A 22813-nucleotide genomic window follows, 5' to 3' on the forward strand; every position below is an offset into this window, starting at 1 on the left:
AATTAAAAAGACTGCTGATACCTTGTGTAAATAGGAATACAGAGCAATGAGACTTCTCATACACAGCTAATTAATCTGTAAATTGGTACAATCATTTGACATATCTAAATTTAAATGCCTGGATATCCTAAGACACAGAAATTCCATTTCTACATACATATATATATATACACAATAGAAATGCACGCACATGTGCACCCAGACTCTGGAAACACCAAAGAGCATCAATAGCAGAATGAATAAACTGTGATATATTCATAACTGGATTAGATATGACAATAAAAATAAATGAAATACAATTTCATAAAACTTACATAATGTTGAACAAAAAAACCAGACACAGAGGACTAGATACTCTATACTTCATTATATAAGGTTTTAGAAGAATTAAGTAAAACCAAACAATGCTGTTTAATGATGCACTTTATAAAGACAAGGAAGCACTATATTACCTTTGGTGATGAGGAATAAAGGGCAGCAATCAGAAGGGAGCACAAAGAAAAGTACTGATAAGATCCTGTTCCTTGACCTGATAGTTATATAGTTGTTTGTGTCACAAAAATTCACTGAGTTGTACATTTTTGGTTTGTATACTCTGTATGTTAAATTTCACAATTAAAAAGTTTTAAAAAGCATATTTAAATTAAACCTTTCAAAACATTTGTTTTTATAATTTTTTTTTTTTTTAATTTTTTTTTTTTTTTTCAACGTTTATTTATTTTTGGGACAGAGAGAGACAGAGCATGAACGGGGGAGGGGCAGAGAGAGAGGGAGACACAGAATCGGAAACAGGCTCCAGGCTCTGAGCCATCAGCCCAGAGCCCGACGCGGGGCTCGAACTCACGGACCGCGAGATCGTGACCTGGCTGAAGTCGGACGCTTAACCGACTGCGCCACCCAGGCGCCCCTGTTTTTATAATTTTTAACACTAAAGTTTAATATTACAAACTAATTATACATGTGCTGTTATTGCGAATAGTATCAAGAAATGAACATTACACCACAGGAATGTACATATAACCTATATAAATATTCCAATAAACTATACTCCAACACATCATTCTTACAGATGTATAGATGTTATCATTTTAGAGCTAAATATTGAGTGTTTCTTCAGAATAATTGGTATATCAAGAAAAAAATATCAGGACACCTGGGTGGTTCAGTGGGTTAAGTGTCCAACTCTTGATTTCAGCTCAGGTCATGATCTCATGGTTTGTGAGTTCGAGCCCCGCATCGGGCTCTGTGCTGACAGCTCAGAGCCTGGAGCCTGCTTCAGATTCTGTGTCTCCATCTCTCTCTGCCCCTCCCCCACACACGCTCTGTCTCTCTCTGCCTCTCAAAAGTAAACAAAATAAAAAATTTTTTTTTTTTAAAAAAAGACCTACCTGGAAAATCCACAAAATCTCCCCATCTCAATATCTTTAAATTAATTATACCTGCAAAGTTTCGTTCCCCCCCCCCAACATTTTTACTGATGTACAATTAACATACAATGTTATATTAGTTTCAGGTGTACAATATGATTCCACAATTCTATACATTACTTAGTGCTCATCCTGATAAGCGTACTCTAAAATCCCTATCACCCATTTCACCCATTCCCTCACCCACCTTCCCCCTGGTAATCATCAGTTGTTCTCTATATTCAAGAGTGTTTTTTTATCTTTTTTTTTTCCTTTGTACATTTTGTTTCTTAAATTCCATGTATGAGTGAAATCATATTGTTCTTGTCTTTCTCTGACTTATTTCACTTAGCATCATATCCTCTAGGTCCATCCATGTTGTTCCAAATGGCAAGATCTCATTCTTTTTCATGGCTGAGTAAGATTCCATTGTATATATACCACTTTTTCTTTATCAATTCATCTATTGATGAACACTTGGGTTGCTTCCATGTCTTCGCTATTGTAAATAATGCTGCAATAAACACGGGGGTGCATATAACTTTCTGAATTAGTGTTTTAATTTTCTTTTGGTAAATGTCATCAATAATGGAATTACTGAATCATTTGGTGTTTCTACTTTTCAATTTTTTAAGGAACCTCCATAATGTTTCCCACAATGCCTATACCAATTTGCATTCCCACTAATAGTTCATGAGAGTTCCTTTTTCTCCACATGCTCACCAATACTTGTTATTTCTTGTGTTTTGATTTTAGCCATTCTGACAGGTCTGAGGTGATATCTCATTGTGGTTTTCATTTGCATTTCCTTGATGATTACTAATGTTGACATTTTTTCATGTGTCTGTTGGCAATCTGTACATCTTCTTCAGAAAAATGTCTATTCAGGTACACTGCCTATTTTTTGGTATTGAGTTGTAGAAGTTCATTATATATTTTGGATATTAACTCCTTATTGGATATATCATTTACAACTATCTTCTCCCATTCAGTTGCCTTTTGTTTTGTTGATGGTTTCCTTCACTGTGCAAAGGCTCTTTATTTTGGTGTAGTCCCAATAGTTAAATTTTGCTTTTATTTCCCTTGTTTGAGGAGACATATCTAGAAAAATGTTTCTATGGCTGATGTCAAAGAAATTACTGCCTGTGCTTTCTTCTAGGAGTTTTATGGTTTCGGGGCTCACTCACATTTAGGTCTTTATTCCATTTGAGTTCATTTTTGTGTATGGTGTAAGAAAGTGGTCCAGTTTCACTCTTTTGCACGTGGCCGTTCAGTTTTCCCAACACCATTTGTTGAAGAGACTGTCTTTTCCCCATTGTACGTGCTTGCCTCCTTTGTCATAGATTAATAGACCATATAAGCATGGGTTTGTTTCTGGGCTCTCTACTCTGTTCCATTGATGTAAGTGTCTATTTTTGTGCCAGTACCATTCTTTTTTTTCTTTTCTTTTTTTTTAAGTAAACTCTATGCCCAATGTGGGGCTTGACCTCACAACCCCAAGATCAAGAGTTGCATGCTCCACCAACTGAGCCAGCCAGGTGCCCTGTTTTAATCAAAACAGCTTGTAGTATATCTTAAAATTTGGGACTGTGATACCTACCAGCTTTGTTCTTCTTTTTCAAGATTGCTTTGGCTATTCAGTCTTTGTGTTTCCACAAAAACTTGAGTACTATTTGTTCTAGTTCTCTGAAAAATGCTGTTGTTATTTTGATAGGGATTGCATAAGATTTGTAGGTTGCTTTAGGCAGTATGGACACTTTAACAATATTGGTTCTTCCAATCCATGAGCATGGACTATCTTTCCATTTGTTTGTGTCATCTTCAATTTCTTTCATCAGCGTCTTATAGTTTTCAGAGTACAGGGCTTTCACTTCCTTGGTTGTCTAATAATAGGTATTTTATTACTTTTGGTACAACTGTAAATGGGATTGTTTTTCTTAATTTCTCTTTCTGCTATTTCATTATGAATGTATAGAAATGCAATAGATTTCTGTATATGAATGTTGTATCCTGTGACTTTACTGAATTCATTTATCAGTACTAGAAGTTTTGGTGGAGTCTCAAGGGTTTTCTTTTTTTTTTTTAATGGTTTTGTTTTTAATGTTTATTTATTTTTTACAGAGAGAGAGAGACAGAGCATGAGCGGGGGAGGGGCAGAGAGTGAGGGAGACACAGAATTAGAAGCAGGCTCTAGGCTCTGAGCTGTCAGCACAGAGCCTGATGTGGGGCTCAAACACACAGACCCCGAGATCATGACCTGAGCCGAAGTCGGATGCCCAACTGACTGAGCCACCCAGGCACCCCTCAAGGGTTTTCTATATATGGTATCATGTCGTCTTCAAATAGCGAATGTTTTACTTCTTCCTTACCAATTTGAATGTCTTTTATTTCTTTTTCTTGTCAGATTCCTTAAAAATTTAATATACTTTTTTTTAAATTTTAACGTTTTTATTTATTTTTGAGACGGAGAGAGAGAGCATGAACAGGGAAGGGTCAGAGAGAGAGACACACAGAATCTGAAACAGGCTCCAGGTTCTGAGCTGTCAGCACAGAGCCCGACACGGGGCTCGAACTCACAGACCGCGAGATCATGACCTGAGCCGAAGTTGGCCGCTTAACCGACTGAGCCACCCAGGCGCCCCTTAATATACTTCTTAACATGGTTCTTTTTATATCCTTTCTCCAACTGATGGTGGAACTTATGTTCCTATTTATGTATGTTTTCCATTTAGATAAAAATATTATCTGTTGAAAGCTTTTTAGTGTCACAAATGACCTGAGATTTCTTTTAGGGAGAAAGCAATGAAAGACAAGGGCATGTTACTCTTTCTCTGACTGATGAATGAAAACTGACAGTAATAGAATGTCACATTTTAACAACTTACTACTTTAGAAAGATAATTATAGAATAGGTAATTCTGTAACCACACTACATTAAGAACTCCTAAAAACGATAAGTAGCATATACATTTTTAAAATGAATAACATACATAAAAGTAATTCACGTAAGAAATATCCATAGAACAACTAAGAATGGTCAACAGACATATGAAAACACACTAAACGTTAATAATAAAGAAGTTACTTTTTTAAAAAGTTGCTAATTAAAATATGCAAACATTTTCCTATCAGTTGCCAAAAATGAAAAGGATCAAGAATGTTCAACATAGATTGATAAGGACATAGAAAAATGAAAGTACTTATATATTGAGAGGATTATAAACTGGCACAAACATTTTGAAAGTCAATAGGACAGTGTCTAATAAAATTTTAAACATATACACCTACCAATTCCCAGCAATCCCATTTTTAAAATCTAGCCTATGAAAATAGTGTAAATATATTTCTAAGCGCATTCATTATAGCACGAGCATGGGAGAGTGAATAAACTTTGGTATGTACATACAATGGAATATCAAGTTCTCATTTTAAAATGCAGAATATCTTTGTTACTAGTTTGGAAAAATATGTAAGATGTATTATTAAGCAATGAAAATAATTTGCAGATATATATGGCACTTCATTTTTATTTCCGAAAAAGAAACTGTGCATGTGTATATATGAAAACATAGAAAAACATATGCAAGTAAACACAACCAATTCTGAACAACGGAACCTCTGGAGGGGAAGGGAGTTTGGTCTGAAGAGGAAGAACAGGGAAGACTTTTTATCTTGTATTTAATACTCTGCATGGTTTTCATGCATTTTAACAAGTATATGATTTTATTCAAAAAGTAAAGAAGCATTTAAATATAACATTTATTGGGTTTTGCATTTAATTGATTTATCCATTTTGGGGTTGCTTTATTATTGTAATACTTTATGAAGGGTTACTTTACAATCAGAATGAGACCATTCTCTCAGAACTTGTAAAGGAAAACAAACACACACCTAGAAGTAGCAGATTCGCTGCCCGAGCCAGCATGGGTTCATTTCACTAAGGGATAAGTTAGATCTAAAGTAAATGTGTGAGATGAGTAACCCACCTAAAGCACCTAAAGCAACAAAGACGGTGAAGATAAAATGATAAACCCACCTGGACTATATCCAAAACCATGCCGGCTGAAACCGTTCCAAAACCAGCTAGCAAAAATGGCACAAGTATTTGCAGCGCCATGATGCCACTGGATTCCTTTGGTGACTTCTGGTTTACTTCCACAGTGGCATCTTCGTCGCCATCACTAGACGCAGCTTCATTCTGTAACATGGCAGCTGTTTCCGCAGCATCCCTTGCATCACAGTAATTGTAGCTGGCATAGTCATCATACTTTGGGCTGCAGCCTGACGGCGTGTGCCCACTGTTGCCATGAAAAGGCGGCTCTGAGAAACTGTGATACTCCATGTGCTGCTCAGATCGATTACTGAAAGTCTGGGCTGCAGCTGATAATCCCTCTTGCCAAATGCCATTGGTTTTTTTGTGCCTATCTTCCTGGTTTTTCTGGTAAATTACTGGAACCATACTCAACAATAAGTTTAAAAACTTATCAGATTGAATTGTATTTAAGCTTAAAGTCCAGTCTACAAAACCTCCTCCACTACTTGGACCACTACTCGTGTTACTGGTAATAGATCTTCCTTTACTATTAGTCATATTGTCATCACAAAAGACCCTGTACTCCTTAGATCTCAAGCTTCACAAACCATAGCAGGTAAAGTCAGAACCACACAAATGCTGGTTTAAATTAAGACGCTGACTTCATTTTGTAGGAAATAATGTTTCTACTAGTAAAAGATGTTTAGAAGGTCCACAGAGGGATTGGATCTGAAAAGAAGAAAACAAAATCATTTTTAAAAATCAGATTAACTATCTTCATACTTAAGATTCTCATAGAAAACACATGTTCTTTTTTTTTAATTTTTTTTTCACATGTATTTATTTTTTGAGAGACATAGACAGACAGAGCACAAGTTGGGGAGGGGCAGAGAGAGAGGGAGACACAGAACTGGAAGCAGGCTCCAGGCTCTGAGCTGTCAGCACAGAGCCCGACGCAGGGCTAGAACTCACAAACTGTGAGATCATGACCTGAGCCAAAGTCAGACGCTTAACCGACTGAGCCACCCAGGCGCCCCGAAAACACATATGCTCTTAAACCAACCCTAAGGTATAGGGACACTATACTTTGTGGCCTTAACACATACCTGTTTTGAGCCATACAACTACTTTGTACACAGAAAACAGTACTGGACTATTGTGCCCAATCTTTGTCAAAAGTTTCTCATCTTTGCATACTTAATGTAGCTGATACCTATGTAAAGTCATCAAATGTCCCTGCAGTCCTACAGTGGACAAATTTATTAAATAAAGTGATGGCTTCTATTACTTACAGGGAGGTCTCAAAATCAAATCATTACAACTCTTTACATATGTCAGTATGTAATAAAAGGTAAAGTATATGGCATCATGTTTTAAATAATAAACCGTGTAACTTTATTTACAACTTGAATAATATATATTTTATCAAAATGTTATTTTTATTAAATATGAGGAGACAATGATAATTTTGCCATAAAAACATTTGGTAAATATCCTAAATACTGCTCAGGGCATTTATTTTACAAATACTTACTGAAAGATCTACTTTGCAAGCCAACCAAAAGAAAGCTTGTAATGCACTTATAACGGAATGCTCTTCTCACAAAGTCTGCTCTTTGTAGACTGCCCGGAGTAGAGCCAGCCCTCACAGGCTGGCCAGTGACCAAATTCTCTCTAAAGACTGAACGAAGAGACACAGACACAGCTGTAGCTGGTTTGAGAGTGACGGGCACTGAGCTGCAGGTTCATGACAGGCACTGAGCTGCAGGTTCATCCCCCCCCCCCCCCACCCCGCCAACGCAGAGAGCCTAGGCGAACCGCTGCTGCCGTAGCTGCAGAGGCTTTCAGAGCAATCTACTGCAATGGGTCTAAAGGCCTCAAGTCAGAACACTCAGGCCTGCCTTATACTTGCAAGAGCATCCGCGATCAAGAAATCGGCACTTATTTGATAAGGGACAGATGACCACTGCCCACCCACCAGGTGAGGGTAAGAATGATTGCTGCCCGTACTGCTGCTTTTAGTGAAAACTATTACATCTTTCAATATTTGTTTTCAATTCCTTAGAATGTCTATCTCCTCTCCTGGCATAGGAAAATCAACAGCAAGAAATGGCATGCAGAAAAAGAGAAGGAGCTACGGAGGGGACAAGCAGGTGCGAGAGCCTGTCTCATCTACTCATCATTCACTCACTTTTCTTCCTTCCCTATTGTGACTGTGGAGGCTCTTGGAATTCCTACTGGGGAACATTTTCAAACAGATTCTAGGACTCCAGACCTCCTGACTCGGAATATCTGTTATTTGAGGCCTGTATATCTTTCTTTTTAAGCTCCCCAAGGGATTACAGTGCGGACTTCTTGTTGACTTGTCCTGAGAATCCAATGAGTAGATTAAGTACTAGTTGCTTTTTTTTTTTTTTTTGCCACTCACAGGTTGATCTGCATATAGAGAAAAGTCAGTGTTTAAAGAGAATCAGTGTCCAGAGTAAAACCAATGTCGAGACTAAAGCAGAGCAGAAAACAAGTAGTCCCAGAAAGAGAAAGGCAGAACAGCAGCCTGAAAACCCTTCATGTCGAGATGCTGAGCTGTACTTCTGGAACTTACGAGATTCCCAGCAGCCTTATATGAGAAGATTGAGCGGCTTTCTGTTCCTTCAACCTATTTGCCCCTTTTTATTTTTTTAAATATTTATTTATTTATTTTGAGAGAGAGAGAGACAGCACACACAAGTGAGGTAGAATCAGAGAGAGAGAGAGAGAGAGAGTAAATCCCATGCTGCTTCGTGCTATTGGCACAGAGCCCAATACAAGGCTGGATCTCACAAACCATGAGACCAGGACCTGAGCCAAAATCAAGAGTGGGACACTTGACTGATTGATTGAGCCACCCAGGAGCCATTGCCCCTTTTTAAAGAGTGTGCATTTCACTGCCTCAAAGAGATCCTCAACTAAATAAAATATAAAACAAACCCCAAAGGGATTGAGTTTTAAGACAAATCTATTCTACTGAAGGGCCTGTGATATATACAGGGAGTTTCTTCCTTTTGAAGTAGAATTATCAGGTTGATCAAAACAGAAATGTGGAGAAATGTAAATAAACCAGAAAGAAGGACGGTCTGTACCACCATCCAGTCACCCTAAAGTTCAGAAAACCCAACATGTGTCCTTGGGAAACTTGACCAATTAACCCTAGATAGAAAAATAAAGGAGAGGGTAGGGGTGGGGAAGAGAGGAATTTCTCAAGACATCTCTGTTAGAATATTTTTACGGCTAAGCACAGTCTACATGGTGTTGGCCAAGAGCGATCCAGATGCAAAGACATGTCCAGCTCATACTTTTGTTCCTAATATTCTCATTTCTGCATAAGCTATTCAGAAACTGAGATGGAGAGATAGTTACTCATCAGGGTCTCTGTTGACAGAGGCCACGGATTAGGGCTGAAATCCAGCCCAAGCCTCCATTCTCAGGGCTACCTTTTTCTGTGAAGCACTGTACAAATTTCAGGGGCACCTGGCTCGCTCAGCCAGTAGAGCTTGAGACTCTTGATCTCGGGGTCGTGAGTTCAAGCCCCACAATGGGTGTAAAGATCACTTTAAAATAAAAATTTATACAAATTTCCATTTCCTGCGTGAACACATTCTTCCTCTATTCCATGCAGTTCTGGTAGGTCTATCAATCAACAGTATCCTACCCTCCAGACTACATGATGACAAATGGTTTGAGCAGAACCTACTTCCTCTCCCGGAATTTCATATGCAAGTAAAACTCTGGATTGTGAATAACTTGTTCCACAAGTGTTCCACAAGACAAGCAAACATGTCTAGTAAGTTTTAATTTAATAAATGAGTGATGTCTTGCAATACAAGTAATACAAGACACCAAACATCACATGATCACAACTGAGCCAATGGTTCTGAAATTCGCTCTGATATATCAGTGCTTTGGATTACAAGCATGTTCCCAGAACGAATTATGCTCACAAACCAAGGTTTTACTGTATTTTTTTTCTTACTATGTCCTGAGTGCCTACTGAATGCTGAGACTAACATAATTAACAAAATAGGCACCATTCTTGCTTCTAACAGATTTTACCTTGTAGTGGGGAGGAAAAGCAACCAGGTGAGCAAACAAATGAGATAATTTATGATAAAGGCTATAAAAGAGAGAGCTGATTTAATGAAGAGTAAGTTATAGGACTACCTTAATGTGGAAGGTCTCTGGGAGAGTTTACTCACTTCCCTTTGGAACAACATAATTCTGAAGCTGTCCCTTTATCTTCCACCTCAAAAAGTCCCCTCTACCACCACCACTATTAGTACCACTTGAAGGAAAGCCCATCTACATTAGAAGAGGATCCACAGAGAGAATCAAAGCCAGGAGATGAAAGGGTCCTGACAACATAATTAGAATGTCTATTTCATTTATTTTAAGCTCATTCCAGCGTTGTTGTTACCAATTATATGGGCCAATAACTCTTCGTTCCATAAGCTAGTCTGAGTGGTGTTTTTTGTCCTAACATCTTTTTTTGTTGCTGTTTAAGAATGCAATTTGGAAATAGTAGGGATTACCTTGTTACAGGCACATGCCGTGGACCACATATCACTATTTTGCACTGAGGAATATGTGTTTATTTTTATTTTCTCCTTCATTTTATCAAGTTAGCGACTGATCACCAGTTAGTCTAATGCTTGCTTACTGACAAGTTCCATTACCACTCTTAAAGACTCCTTAAACTTTTTTCTTTCAAAGAAATCACCCAGGGGCACCCAAGTGGCTCAGCTGGTTGAGCATCAGACTCTTGATTTCAGCTCAGGTCATAATCTTGCAGTTCATGGGTGAAGCCCTGCATCAGGCTCCATGCTGACCACACAGAGCCTACTTGGGATTCTCTCTCTCTCCCTCTCTCTCCAAATAAATAAATAAAATAAAGAACTCATGGAATAATGGATTACAATCAAAATACTTTGTGGTAGATTTAAAATGAGTGATGTACATATATGCCCCCAAATAAAAATTGGTTACTCTATGTTGTTGTTTACCCATGAATGAGTAAAAACAAGTAAAAAATTTTAAAAATAAATAAAAGGAATTGGGCAAAGTTTCCCGTAGCTTTAAGGTGCTTAAGTTAAAGAATGCCAGTGGAGATATTTATGGCTCATTCTTCAACTTCTTAGTAGATTATATTAATCTAGTATCAACCTAGATGAGAAGAAATAGTGTCTTTAGAACGTTAGTGGAGTGGCCGAGGCTTAAATTCTGAATTCTTGCTGTCAGTTATAAAGCGACAAACTCTAAGAAAAAATAATCCACTATTTTATTCACTAATGGCCAGTATTTCCACAAAACAGAAGTTTCAAATTAAAAAACAAAAAAATCAGCAGTAGAGTACAAGTAGAATGATTAAAATTGTGGCCTGGGACTTTTTTTTTTTTCCAAAATTGCTAGATGAAAAATACATATTTATCTATACTACTCATCTAACGTCAGTGAAGATATCAGGCATAATTCAAAAACCCTAGACTAAGTGGCTGCATCAAATACTGTTATTTAGCAGTTTTGTTCCAAAGACTCTTTAGGTGCTGAGCACAACCAACACAGGGACAATTCTATTTTAGTGCCTTAGATCCTTGTTACTCCAAGTATGGTTTATGGTCCAGCAGCACTGTCATCACCTAGGAGCTTGTTAGAAATGCAGGACCTCCGCTCTCATCCCTAGCCAAACCTGTGAAATCAAAACCTGCACTTCTAATAGCATTCCCAAGTGATTTGTGTACACATGAAAGCTTGAGAAGTGTCTCCCAGTACATTCAAAAAAGAATCTGATTTACATTCATTACACTAAAAATTAGATGTTGTGAAACTTTCAAATGTGAACAAGGATGTGAGCACTGGTAATACATAAAACACTACTAGTGCAACTATAAACATTATACTGCCTTGGAAAACAATTGTTGTATGCTAAAATTAAAGATTCTGTGCCCCACATTTCAGCAAATTCCACCCTAAGTTCATATCCTGGAGAGACTCATGAACAGTATACTAGAAGACACATAAAATAATATCCTCAGCAGCATCTTCATACTAGTAAAAAATTGGAATTAACTCAACAGAAAACAGAAACTGTGGGATATTAATACAATGGAATATATGAAGACGGGTAGGATATAATCACAAACTTCAAGAGAATGGGTATATTTGAGTACGTGGTATAAAAGCACACAGAGAGCTTCAAAGGAATTGGTTATATTTTTTCAGCTTGATGGTGGATATCCGTTTCTTACTGTTCTTTATTCATATAGACTACATGAGTGCTTCAGTAAGAATGATATTGTAGATTTTATTTTACTCCCATTATTGCTGCCCTCCTATAAGAGAATTATCTCCACCCGTTGCCATGTTACTTGAAGGGACTGTGAGAGAATTCTACTTCCTCATTTCCACTGACAGCAGATTTGGCCATGTGACTTGAATTGGCCAATGGAATAAGAGCAGCAGCAACACCTACAAGCAGAAACAGTTCAGCTATGTCTCTTCTTCCATCTGTCATGAGAATGGCATGTCCTAGGTTAGTGCTACTTCTTCAGACTGGGTCCTGGGACAAAGACCCATGCAGAGCCCCAGCAACTGCGGCCAATACGTGGTAACCCACAGGCAACATGTAAAGCGAGAGAGAAATAAAGCATTGTGGTTGAAAGCCATTGAGAGTTTGGAATTATTACCACAGCATGATCCAACAAAAGCTACCTAAAAGTAAGTATGTAGAAAAGAACCCTGACCCATAGATTCCTACCTATTTTAGTTGAGTCTCTGAGCACTTAAGGGTTCCATCTACAGTTAAAGAATTTTGTAACAGTGGTTTGCAAACATTTAGATCTCATTAAACAGTCAAACTTCTCCCCAAATTTTACCAAAAACAATCTTTCCCACTTGATGGCTGTTAGAATGGCCATCAACAGGACAAAAGATAACAAATGCTGACTAGGATTTGAAGAAAAGGGAACCTTTGTCCACTGCTGGCAGGATTATAAATTGGTACAGCTATTATGGAAAAAATATGGAGGATCCTCAAAGAATTAAAAATAGAACTACCATATGATCTAGCAATTCCACTTCTGGGAACATATCCAAAGGAATGATCTTTGGATCATTGAAAAGATATCTGTAATTAGAACAAGCAATCCTAAAATTCATATGGAACCACAAAAGGCCCCGAATAGCCAAAGGAATTTTGAAGAAGAAGACCAAAGCAGGAGGCATCACAATCCCAGACTTTAGCCTCTACTACAAAGCTGTAATCATCAAGACAGCATGGTATTGGCACAAAAACAGACACACAGACCAATGGAACAGAATAGAAACCCCAGAACTAGACCCACAAACGTATGGCCAACTTATCTTTGACAAAGCAGGAAAGAACATCCAATGGAAAAAAGACAGCCTCTTTAACAAATGGTGCTGGGAGAACTGGACAGCAACATGCAGAAGGTTGAAACTAGACCACTTTCTCACACCATTTACAAAAATAAACTCAAAATGGATAAAGGACCTAAATGTGAGACAGGAAACCATCAAAACCTTAGAGGAGAAAGCAGGAAAAGACCTCTCTGACCTCAGCCGTAGCAATCTCTTCCTCGACACATCCCCAAAGGCAAGGGAATTAAAAGCAAAAGTGAATTACTGGGACCTTATGAAGATAAAAAGCTTCTGCACAGCAAAGGAAACAACCAACAAAACTAAAAGGCAACCAACGGAATGGGAAAAGATATTTGCAAATGACATATCGGACAAAGGGCTAGTATCTAAAATCTATAAAGAGCTCACCAAACTCCACACCCGAAAAACAAATAACCCAGTGAAGAAATGGGCAGAAAACATGAATAGACACTTCTCTAAAGAAGACATCCAGATGGCCAACAGGCACATGAAAAGATGTTCAGCGTCGCTCCTTATCAGGGAAATACAAATCAAAACCACACTCAGGTATCACCTCACGCCAGTCAGAGTGGCCAAAATGAACAAATCAGGAGACTACAGATGCTGGAGAGGATGTGGAGAAACGGGAACCCTCTTGCACTGTTGGTGGGAATGCAAATTGGTGCAGCCGCTCTGGAAAGCAGTGTGGAGGTTCCTCAGAAAATTAAAAATAGACCTACCCTATGACCCAGCAATAGCACTGCTAGGAATTTATCCAAGGGATACAGGAGTACTGATGCATAGGGGCACTTGTACCCCAATGTTCATAGCAGCACTCTCAACAATAGCCAAATTATGGAAAGAGCCTAAATGTCCATCAACTGATGAATGGATAAAGAAATTGTGGTATATATACACAATGGAGTACTACGTGGCAATGAGAAAAAATGAAATATGGCCCTTTGTAGCAACGTGGATGGAACTGGAGAGTGTAATGCTAAGTGAAATAAGCCATACAGAGAAAGACAGATACCATATGGTTTCACTCTTATGTGGATCCTGAGAAACTTAACAGGAACCCATGGGGGAGGGGAAGGAAAAAAAAAAAAAAAAAGAGGTTAGAGTGGGAGAGAGCCAAAGCATAAGAGACTGTTAAAAACTGAGAACAAACTGAGGGTTGATGGGGGGTGGGAGGGAGGGGAGGGTGGGTGATGGGTATTGAGGAGGGCACCTTTTGGGATGAGCACTGGGTGTTGTATGGAAACCAATTTGTCAATAAATTTCATAAAAAAAAAAAATATCTCTAGACAATTCAAAAAAAAAAAAAAAAAAAAAAGAAAAGATATCTGTAGCCCTGTATTCAGAGCAGCATTATTTACAATAGCCAAAACATGAAACAACCTAAGAGTCCACTGAAAGGTAAGTGGATAAAGAAGTTGTGGCATGTGTGTGTGTGTGTGTGCATGTGTGTGTGTGTGTGTGTACATAATGGAATATTATTCAGCCATAAAAAAATAAGGAAATCCTGCCATTTGCAACAACATGGATAAATCCTGAGGGCATTATGCTAAGTGAAATAAGGCAAAAAGAGAAACACAAATACCACATGATCTTATTTATATGTAGAATCATAAGAAAAAGAAAAGAAAAGAAAAGAAAAGACCCAAACGCAGAAAAAGAATCAGATTTGGGATAACCAGAGATGGGGTCAGGGGAAGAGAAGGGCGAATTGGAACAAAAAAGGTTAAAGAGTACAAACTTCCTGTTATAAGATACACAAGTACTAGGGATATAATGTGCAACATGATGACTATAATTTCCTCAGCTCTATGACATATGAAAGTTGTTAAGAGAGTAAATCTTAACAATTCTCACCACAAGAAGGAAGGGTTTTTCCCCTCATTTCTTTTTATTCTCTCTATATGGCTTGATGGATGTTAACTTACTATAGTAATTACTTCACAGTCTAAACTTTATGCTGTAAACCTGAAACTCACACAGTGACATATGTCACTTATATCTCAATAAAACTGGAAAAAAATTAAATATATATATAAAATTTAAAAAAAAATTAATGATCTTTTCTAAAAAATAAGCGTACATAACAATCTCTATCAAAATAACACCAGTATTCTTCACAGAGCTAGAACAAACAATCCTAAAATTTGTATGGAATCAGAAAAGACTCAAAATAGCCAAAGCGATCTTGAAAAAGAAAACCAAAGCTGGAGCCATCACAATCCCTGACTTCAAGCTGTATTACAAACCTGTAATCATCAAGACAGTATGGTAGTGGCACAAAAACAGACACTCAGATCAATGGAACAGAATAGAGAATCCAGAAATGGACCCACAAACGTATGGCCAACTAATCTTTGACAAAGCAAGAAAGAATGGCCAGTGAAATAAAGACAATCTCTTCAGCAAATGGTGCTGGGAAAACTGGACAGTGACATGCAAAAGAATGAACCTGGACCACTTCCTTACACCATACACAAAAATAAACTCAAAATGGATGAAAGACCTAAATGTAAGACAGAAAGCCTCAAAATCCTCAAGGAGAAAGCAGGCAAAAACCTCTTTGACCTTGGCCGCAGCTACTTCTTACTCAACACATCTCCGGAGGCAAGGGAAACAAAAGCAAAAATGAACTATTGGACCTCATCAAAATAAAAAGCTCTGCACAGCAAAGGAAACAATCAGCAAAACTAAAAGGCAACCAACAGAATGGGAGAAGATATTTGCAAATGATGTAACAGATAAAGGGATAGCATCCAAAATCTATAAAGAACTTATCAAACTCAACACCCAAAAAACAAATAATCCAGTGAAGAAATGGGCAAAAGACATGAATAGACACTTCTCCAAAGAAGACATCCAGATGGCCAACCAACACATGAAAAAAATGCTCAACATCACTCACCATCAAGAAAACACAAATCAAAACCACAATGAGATCACCTCACATCTGTCAGAATGGCTAAAACTCACAACTCAGTCAACAACAGATGTTGGTGAGGATGCAGAGAAAGAGGATCTCTTTTGCACTGCTGGTGGGAATACAAACTCTGGAAAACAGTATGAAGGTTTCTAAAAAAATTAAAAATAGAACTACCCTATGTCCCAGCAACTGCACTACTAGGTATTTACCCAAGGGATACAGTTGTGCTGTTTTGAAGGGCCACATGCACCCCAATGTTTATGGCAGTACTATCAACAATAACCAAAGTATGGACAGAGCCCAAATGTCCTTCAATAGATGAATGGATAAAAAAGATGTGGTATGGGGCGCCTGGGTGGCTCAGTCGGTTAAGCGGCCGACTTTGGCTCAGGTCACGATCTCACAGTCCGTGAGTTTGAGCCCCGCGTCGGGCTCTGTGCTGACCGCTCAGAGCCTGGAGCCTGTTTCAGATTCTGTGTCTCCCTCTCTCTCTGACCCAACCCCGTTCATGCTCTCTCTCTGTCTCAAAACTAAATAAACGTTAAAAAAAAAAAAATTTAAAAAAAAAAGATGTGGTATGTATATGTATATGTGTATATACTCAGCAACCAAAAAGAATGAAATTTTGCCATTTGCAACTATGTGGATGGAACTAGAGGGTATTATGCTAAGCAAAATGAGTCAGAGAAAGACAAATATCATAGGACTTCACTCATATGAGAAGCTGAACATACGAAACAGATAAACATAAGGGAAGGGAAGCAAAAATAATATAAAAACAGGGAGGGGGACAAAACATAAAAGACTCTTAAATATAGAGAACAAACAGAGGGCTGCTGGAGGGGTTGTGGGAGAGGGGATGAGCTAAATGGGTGAGGGGCATTAAGGAATCTACTCCTGAAATCACTGTTGCACTATACGCTAACTTGGACGTAAATTAAAAAATTAATTAATTAACTTTAAAAAATAACTGTACATTTTAACACCAAGAATGAAGAAGGGAGCAGTGCCTGGCTGGCTCAGCTGGAAGAACTTGATCCTGGAGTTGTGAGTTTGAGCCCCATGTTGGGTGTAGAGGTTACTTAAAATGAATAAATAAATTAAAACTTAGAAAAAATATTATATGGGGTGCCTGGGTGGCACAGTTGGTTGAGCATCTGACTTCAGCTCAGGTCATGATCTCGCAGTTCATGAGTTTGAGCCCCACATCGGGCTCTCTGCTGTCAGCACAGAGTCCGATTTGGATCCTCTGTCCCCCTCTCTCTGCCCGCACCCCTACTCATATTCTCTCTCTCTCAAAAACAAACATCTAAAAAAATAAATACAATAATTAAAAAAAAAAAAGAATGCAGAAGAGACAAAATCTTAGACCAAAAGACAGCCTTTCCATTAAACACATTTAGATTAATGAAGAACTCACTCCATGTTCCCTATAAAAGTACTGTCATGGGACAGCACTGGTCTCCAGAGTCACATCAGAGAACCACTGACTTAAAGAAATATAAACTAATAATACCAGATACTCCTTATGAATTCAACTTTGGTCACAAAAATGAAAAACACTAGTTCAAATTGCTTGTTTTTAAAAGTTAGGTGGGGCGCCTAGGGTGGCTCAGTCGGTTAGGCGGCCGACTTCGGCTCAGGTCACGATCTCACGGTCCGTGAGTTCGAGCCCCGCGTCGGGCTCTGTGCTGACAGCTCGGAGCCTGGAGCCTGCTTCAGATTCTGTCTCCCTCTTTCTCTGCCCCTCCCCCGTTCGTGCTCTGTCTCTCTCTGTCTCAAAAATAAATAAACGTTAAAAAAAAATTAAAAAAAAAAAGTTAGGAAAAGCAGCATATTGTATGTGTGTTGATTTACTACATCATTATCTTGGAGAAAATCTGTTCCTGGTGCTGGAGGAGGCATTGTTTGATTGCAAAGGCTAAATAATACACTTGAAAAATCCAACAGAGCTGTGAGTTACCAGGCCTGTCCTGCCTAATTACTAAGAAAGGCACTAAATGAGAGCTTAATACTTTGTTATCTTCCCACAACAAAACTGTTTTGAGTTAATCTGTTACCAGCATTCTCACAGTTAGTCAAAAAATCTCAAAACTTGTCCATCAGGTGTGTATATTTTTATAAATATATTTGTATAAATTGTATGTATTCGTATAGTGTGCATTCTGCTCCCTTCTGTTTTCTCTTTGACTATGTTTTCTGGTTAGTTATTCAAATGTAGGTAGTTACCACGGAGGATGTATTATGTGGTCAGTTAGTTTTCAGAGAGGTTAGGGCAGACCTCAGCTGACATACGAAATTATTTTCTAGTTTCATAAAAAATTTTGGTTCATTCTTTTGAATAATACTCAGTAAGTACTTAATTGTCTAATTGTACAATCAGTTCATAAAGAAAGATCATGTCTAGTTAATTTGCTTTTTGCAGCACCTAGGCAACAAGTTGACTTTAAGTATTTTCATTTTAAGATCTAAACCTGTGTAAACTTAAATCCTCACCAATTTCTCTCAATGATCAACTCCTTTCACTTAAGCAAAAATTATGTTTAAAAGTCTTTTAGATATCAGTTTCATGACCTGAACACTTCAGGTTCCCCATTTCTTATCCACAATTCCCTTTTCCTAAGGATTTTCCATCAAATCACCTTTCTCAGAGCTCATCCCAATAAGCTCTTAAACAATCATCCCTCTGGTTTTCTCATGTTCACCCCAACACCACTCTCTGCCATTTTGCTGTGACCTCATGCCAACTCCTCCTTCCTTGAACGCTCATCAGAACCTGGGAGGACACTCTAGTCCCATCTATGGGGATCACAGACCTTGACTACTGATTTGTACTGAAGAAGTCTCTTCTCATTTGAGCTAGCCCTGCCACTTTTACTGAAATCATTTCTCATTTTTAGCCCTTGATTTCATTAGCCTCATCCACTGGGCTCCCTATATCGCTTATTTTGGGTTCCTAATGTTTCACAATAACTCACTGCCTTCTACTAGATTACCAAACCCAGGTAAATTATTCGCTCTCCTCTAAACTTCCTTCATTCAATCCAATCTCCTTTATTCAGCTTTTCCACTTCTATACTTCCTACCAAATTGTTCCTAACAGCCAGGAACAATTCATCTCATTCAAAAGGTGATGAAAAAAGTATACCACCTCAAAGAAATCTACCCCGGGGCACCTGGGTGGCTCAGCTGGTTAAGCGACCAACTCTTCATTTTGGCTAAGGTTATTGCTTCTCGGCCTTTTGGCCAAGATCAAGTGTTGATTTTGGCTCAGGTCATGATCTCATAGTTTATGAATTCAAGCCCGCATGTGGGGCTCTGTGCTGACAGTGTGAAGGCTGCTTGAGATTCTGTCTCTCCCTCTCTCTCTCTCTCTACCCCTCCCCCACATGCATGTGCTCTCTATCAAAATAAACACTTAAAAAAAAACTACCCAAATTAATGTAGGATTAAAGGTACAGAGAGGAAAGAACAGTCAAAATTTATTGCCAACAATAATTAGTAATTTTCCTATCACAGTTTTAAAGAGAGAATTTAAAAAAATTTTTAAGTTTTTATGTTATTCTTTGAGACAGCATGCACGTGAGGGGGGCTAGTGGGGGGGGAGAGAGGTGGGGAGGGGGGTGTGTAGCAAGAGACAGAGCAAGAGAGAGCGAGCGAGAGAGAGAGAGAGAGACAGAGAGAGAGAGAGAGAGAGAGAGAGGGAGAGAATCCCAAAAAGGGCTCAATCCCACGAACCTTGAGATCATGACCTGAGCTGAAATCAAAAGTGGGACGCTTAACTGACTGAGCCACCCAAGCGCCCCGGGAATTTTTCTTTTAAATGAAAGGTATCCATTTGGTTTCCCAATGCCAACTCCTACATGGCACAGATGACATGTTGTGTTTCTTATGATATTTGAATGTATCACTTGGCCCTCAAAAGGTAAAAAATCAATTTGTAATATAAAAGCAATCTCCAGAATTCCAAATGCACCCTCTTGGCTTGGCAGAGGTATATATTTCATGGTATCCAGTTAAGAATGTAGAACTAGGGGGAAAAAAGCATATAAATGTCTTCTGCTCACGTCCCGTAGCTAAACAAGGAAAAGGAACCATGCCACAGTAACAATTCTAAAGAATGAAGGTGAGCCCACTTAATAACTATCCCACAGGCTTTATAAGGGGTTAAGTCTCAAATTGGTCCAAACAACAGATGAGCTATAGTAATTTACATATCTCATAATTTTTATCATTGTTGAGCTCATTTAAAGGTAGTTGGAGGGGCCCCTGGGTGGCTCAGTTGGTTAAGCGTTGGACTTTTGATTTTGGTTCAGGTCATGATTTCATAATTGTGAGATCAAGCCCCATGTCAGGCCTGAGCATAGAGTGTGCTTAAGATTCTCTCTCTGTCTCGGCCGGTGGGGGGGGGGGGGGGGCGGTGGCCTGGGTAGCTCAGTCAGTTGAGCATCCGACTTCGGCTCAGGTTACAAACTCGTGGTTCATGAGTGCAAGCCCCACGTTGGGCTCTGAGCTCAGAGCCTGAAGCCTGCTTTGGACTGTGTGCTTCCTTCTCTCTTTGCCCTTCTGCTGCTCATGCTCTCTCTCTCCCTCCCTCAAAAAATAAATAAACATTAAAAAAAAATTTTTTAATAAAATTAAAAAAATAAAAAAAATTCTCTTTCTCTCCCTCTGCCCCTGCCTCACTCTTTTTCTCTCTCTCAAAAAAAAAATAATAAATAAAATTTAAGAATGGTTTATTTAGAAGGATACGTCAAAATCAAGCTAATGATTCAACTAAAACATATCCCAGAGTTAAGCCATTTCTACTTATCGAGAAAATGTTGACAGAATAAATATGTGTGTCCAAAGAACTATGTGTATTGCATAAACAAAGTACAGTTTATTCTACCAAGTTCCATCAGTTAGATTACATCTAGTCCCTATCAAACCAACCAACTGAAAAATGAGGAAAAAATTCAACCATTTAACTAGATATTCTGATTAAATTCAGAGCAATACACAAATAGTTTTAATAACACAGGAAGCCAACTATTACCAAGAACATCAGTTAGTGCTACTGTTTGAAAAAAACTTGAGGAATAGTTGGGTGGCAAACAAGTTTAATCAGAGAACTCTGTTTTGAAGTTGAGAAAGCGCTTTTCAACAACAAAACAGTTTATTTCTCCTACTCTGTCTTCAACATTTCTTACACGAATCTTATTCAAAAATTACCACTTAACACTCTCCTTCAATTGACAAGCTATTGACATTCATTAATTTCCTGCAAACTCCTGCTGAGAACATCACCTTCTCATCAATCATTCATGTATAAAGTCATAAGAAACTTTAGAAATAATAGCTACAGACAGAGTTGCTACTGAAAACTGGTATTTTTCTTTTCTTTAATAAATATTGAGGCCCCCCCCCTTTTTTTTTTACTTCAGCAGCAAGGAAACTTATAGCTATAGTTAAAATTCAAATCTATGATTAATGTATTCATCTTAATGTTATACTCCTAGTTTTACTTTCTCTAGTACTAGTCTTGTAATTCTTTTTTTAAAAAGCCAACATTTCTTGTAGGTGTTGTTTTTTTATAAGACTCAACACCTCTGTGTAAAAGATAGTGTACATAAGAATAAAACATAAATAATGCATTTCCTTACCAGTGTTCTCTGGCACTTGTAAGTCTAAAATACCTACATTTAGAAAGTAAGTAATGACTTCATCAGCATTTCAAATTAGTAAACATTTTTCCGAACTCCTACAAAAGTATACTTTCATACTTTTCCCCCATGACACATCCTTATATTCTTACAGAGAATTCAACTCTAAAAAGGTAAACCCACTTCTAGACCAACATAAAATATACCATCAGCTCTGCGTATAATTGAACTAAAAATTGAAAATGAACTCTTTCAGAATTGTAAGGTACAGAAAGGATGCCAATGTTCCAAAGTTTAAAAGAAAAAAAATCCTATTTTTAAGAACAGAGAAAGGAAGAAAAAAGCTGATGTGTCAAAATTTAAAAGAAAAACGAAACTTTCTTTTTAAGAAAAGAGAAAGGAAAAAATGATTTGCCACAGATGAAGTCAGCATTTTTTTCTACATTTTAAGACCAGGAGTGTCCCATAATTTTCACAGTATCTCATTGCAACTATTTACTTAAAGCACTTCTACTCACCCACAGCTCCCCCCTCCCCCGGCCCCAGATCTCAGAGGTGAAGCAGTGAACTGATGGGCAGGCCGTATTACATTACCTTCCAAAGTGATAAAACAGCACAGCTCCCTCGTGGAGGTGTTCCTCAGGTGGCAGCCTAACACCACCTTCCCTCGCTGGGACACCTGTACAATGGCACCGCCCAGAAAGATGAAGTTGATCTTCTACCTTCCCAGGCTGTGCTTTCCCTCAAGGGTGCTCCCTGGTACATAGCGCTGTGAAGTCAGTTCAAGTGCACAGACTCAGTACAAGAGACCATACACAGATGAGGTAAATTACAGGTACACGGTGTTATGTTACTTGATTATCTTGGCAACAAAGTGAAACAATGGCCTAACTCAGTATCTTTACTCCCTGCAATCAAGTCTCTTCTCTACCCTTTGGTCAGGGCTGTGTACCTTTTTACTCAAATACCAGTTGGGCGGGGGCGGGGGCGGGGGTGGGGGGGGACGGGGGAAAAAGGTTGGGGGAGGCTCTGGGTCCAACTTGAAGTTCAAGATAACTATACTCAAAGCCACCTAAAAACCAGCCTAGTTGTCATGATGGTCTTTGCTCGTAAAAATATCCTGACTACCCTTCCTTCTTTCCCTGCTCATTTGAAACTGTTCTTCTAATTCCCACTAGCATAGAGGGAGGTTTTTGTTTTTTTTTTATTTTTTATTTTTCCCAACGTTTGAGGGAGGTTTTTTTTAAATTATTTTTCTTTTTTGGTCTTCAGTGCAAAAAAAAAAAAAAAGGAAGAAGAAGAAGAAGAGGCAAAGATACACAAAAATTGTTTATTCTGGAAACCCATCATTCCGAGGTAATCACTGATGACATAGTGT

The 22813-nt window shown here is 38.4% G+C and overlaps 1 protein-coding gene across 2 annotated transcripts in view; it reads right to left on the reverse strand.

The window, feature by feature from the left end:
- Positions 1–22813, reverse strand: part of SLC41A2 (solute carrier family 41 member 2) — a 112563-nt gene that overhangs the window by 88760 nt on the left and 990 nt on the right. Inside the window, exons 1-2 of one of the 2 annotated variants that reach the window (XM_030320417.1) lie at positions 22030–22292; positions 5443–6168 (exon numbers count right to left, since the gene is read on the reverse strand). In XM_030320417.1, the coding sequence (XP_030176277.1) occupies positions 5443–5997 (555 nt within the window). In that variant the 5' untranslated portion in view covers positions 5998–6168; positions 22030–22292. Of the gene's footprint in view, positions 1–5442; positions 6169–22029; positions 22293–22813 lie in introns of those variants that run through there. The other variant, XM_030320418.1, reaches the window with a different exon arrangement.

Source organism: Lynx canadensis, chromosome B4 (genome assembly GCF_007474595.2).
Source record: "Lynx canadensis isolate LIC74 chromosome B4, mLynCan4.pri.v2, whole genome shotgun sequence".
Lineage (NCBI taxonomy): Eukaryota > Metazoa > Chordata > Mammalia > Carnivora > Felidae > Lynx > Lynx canadensis.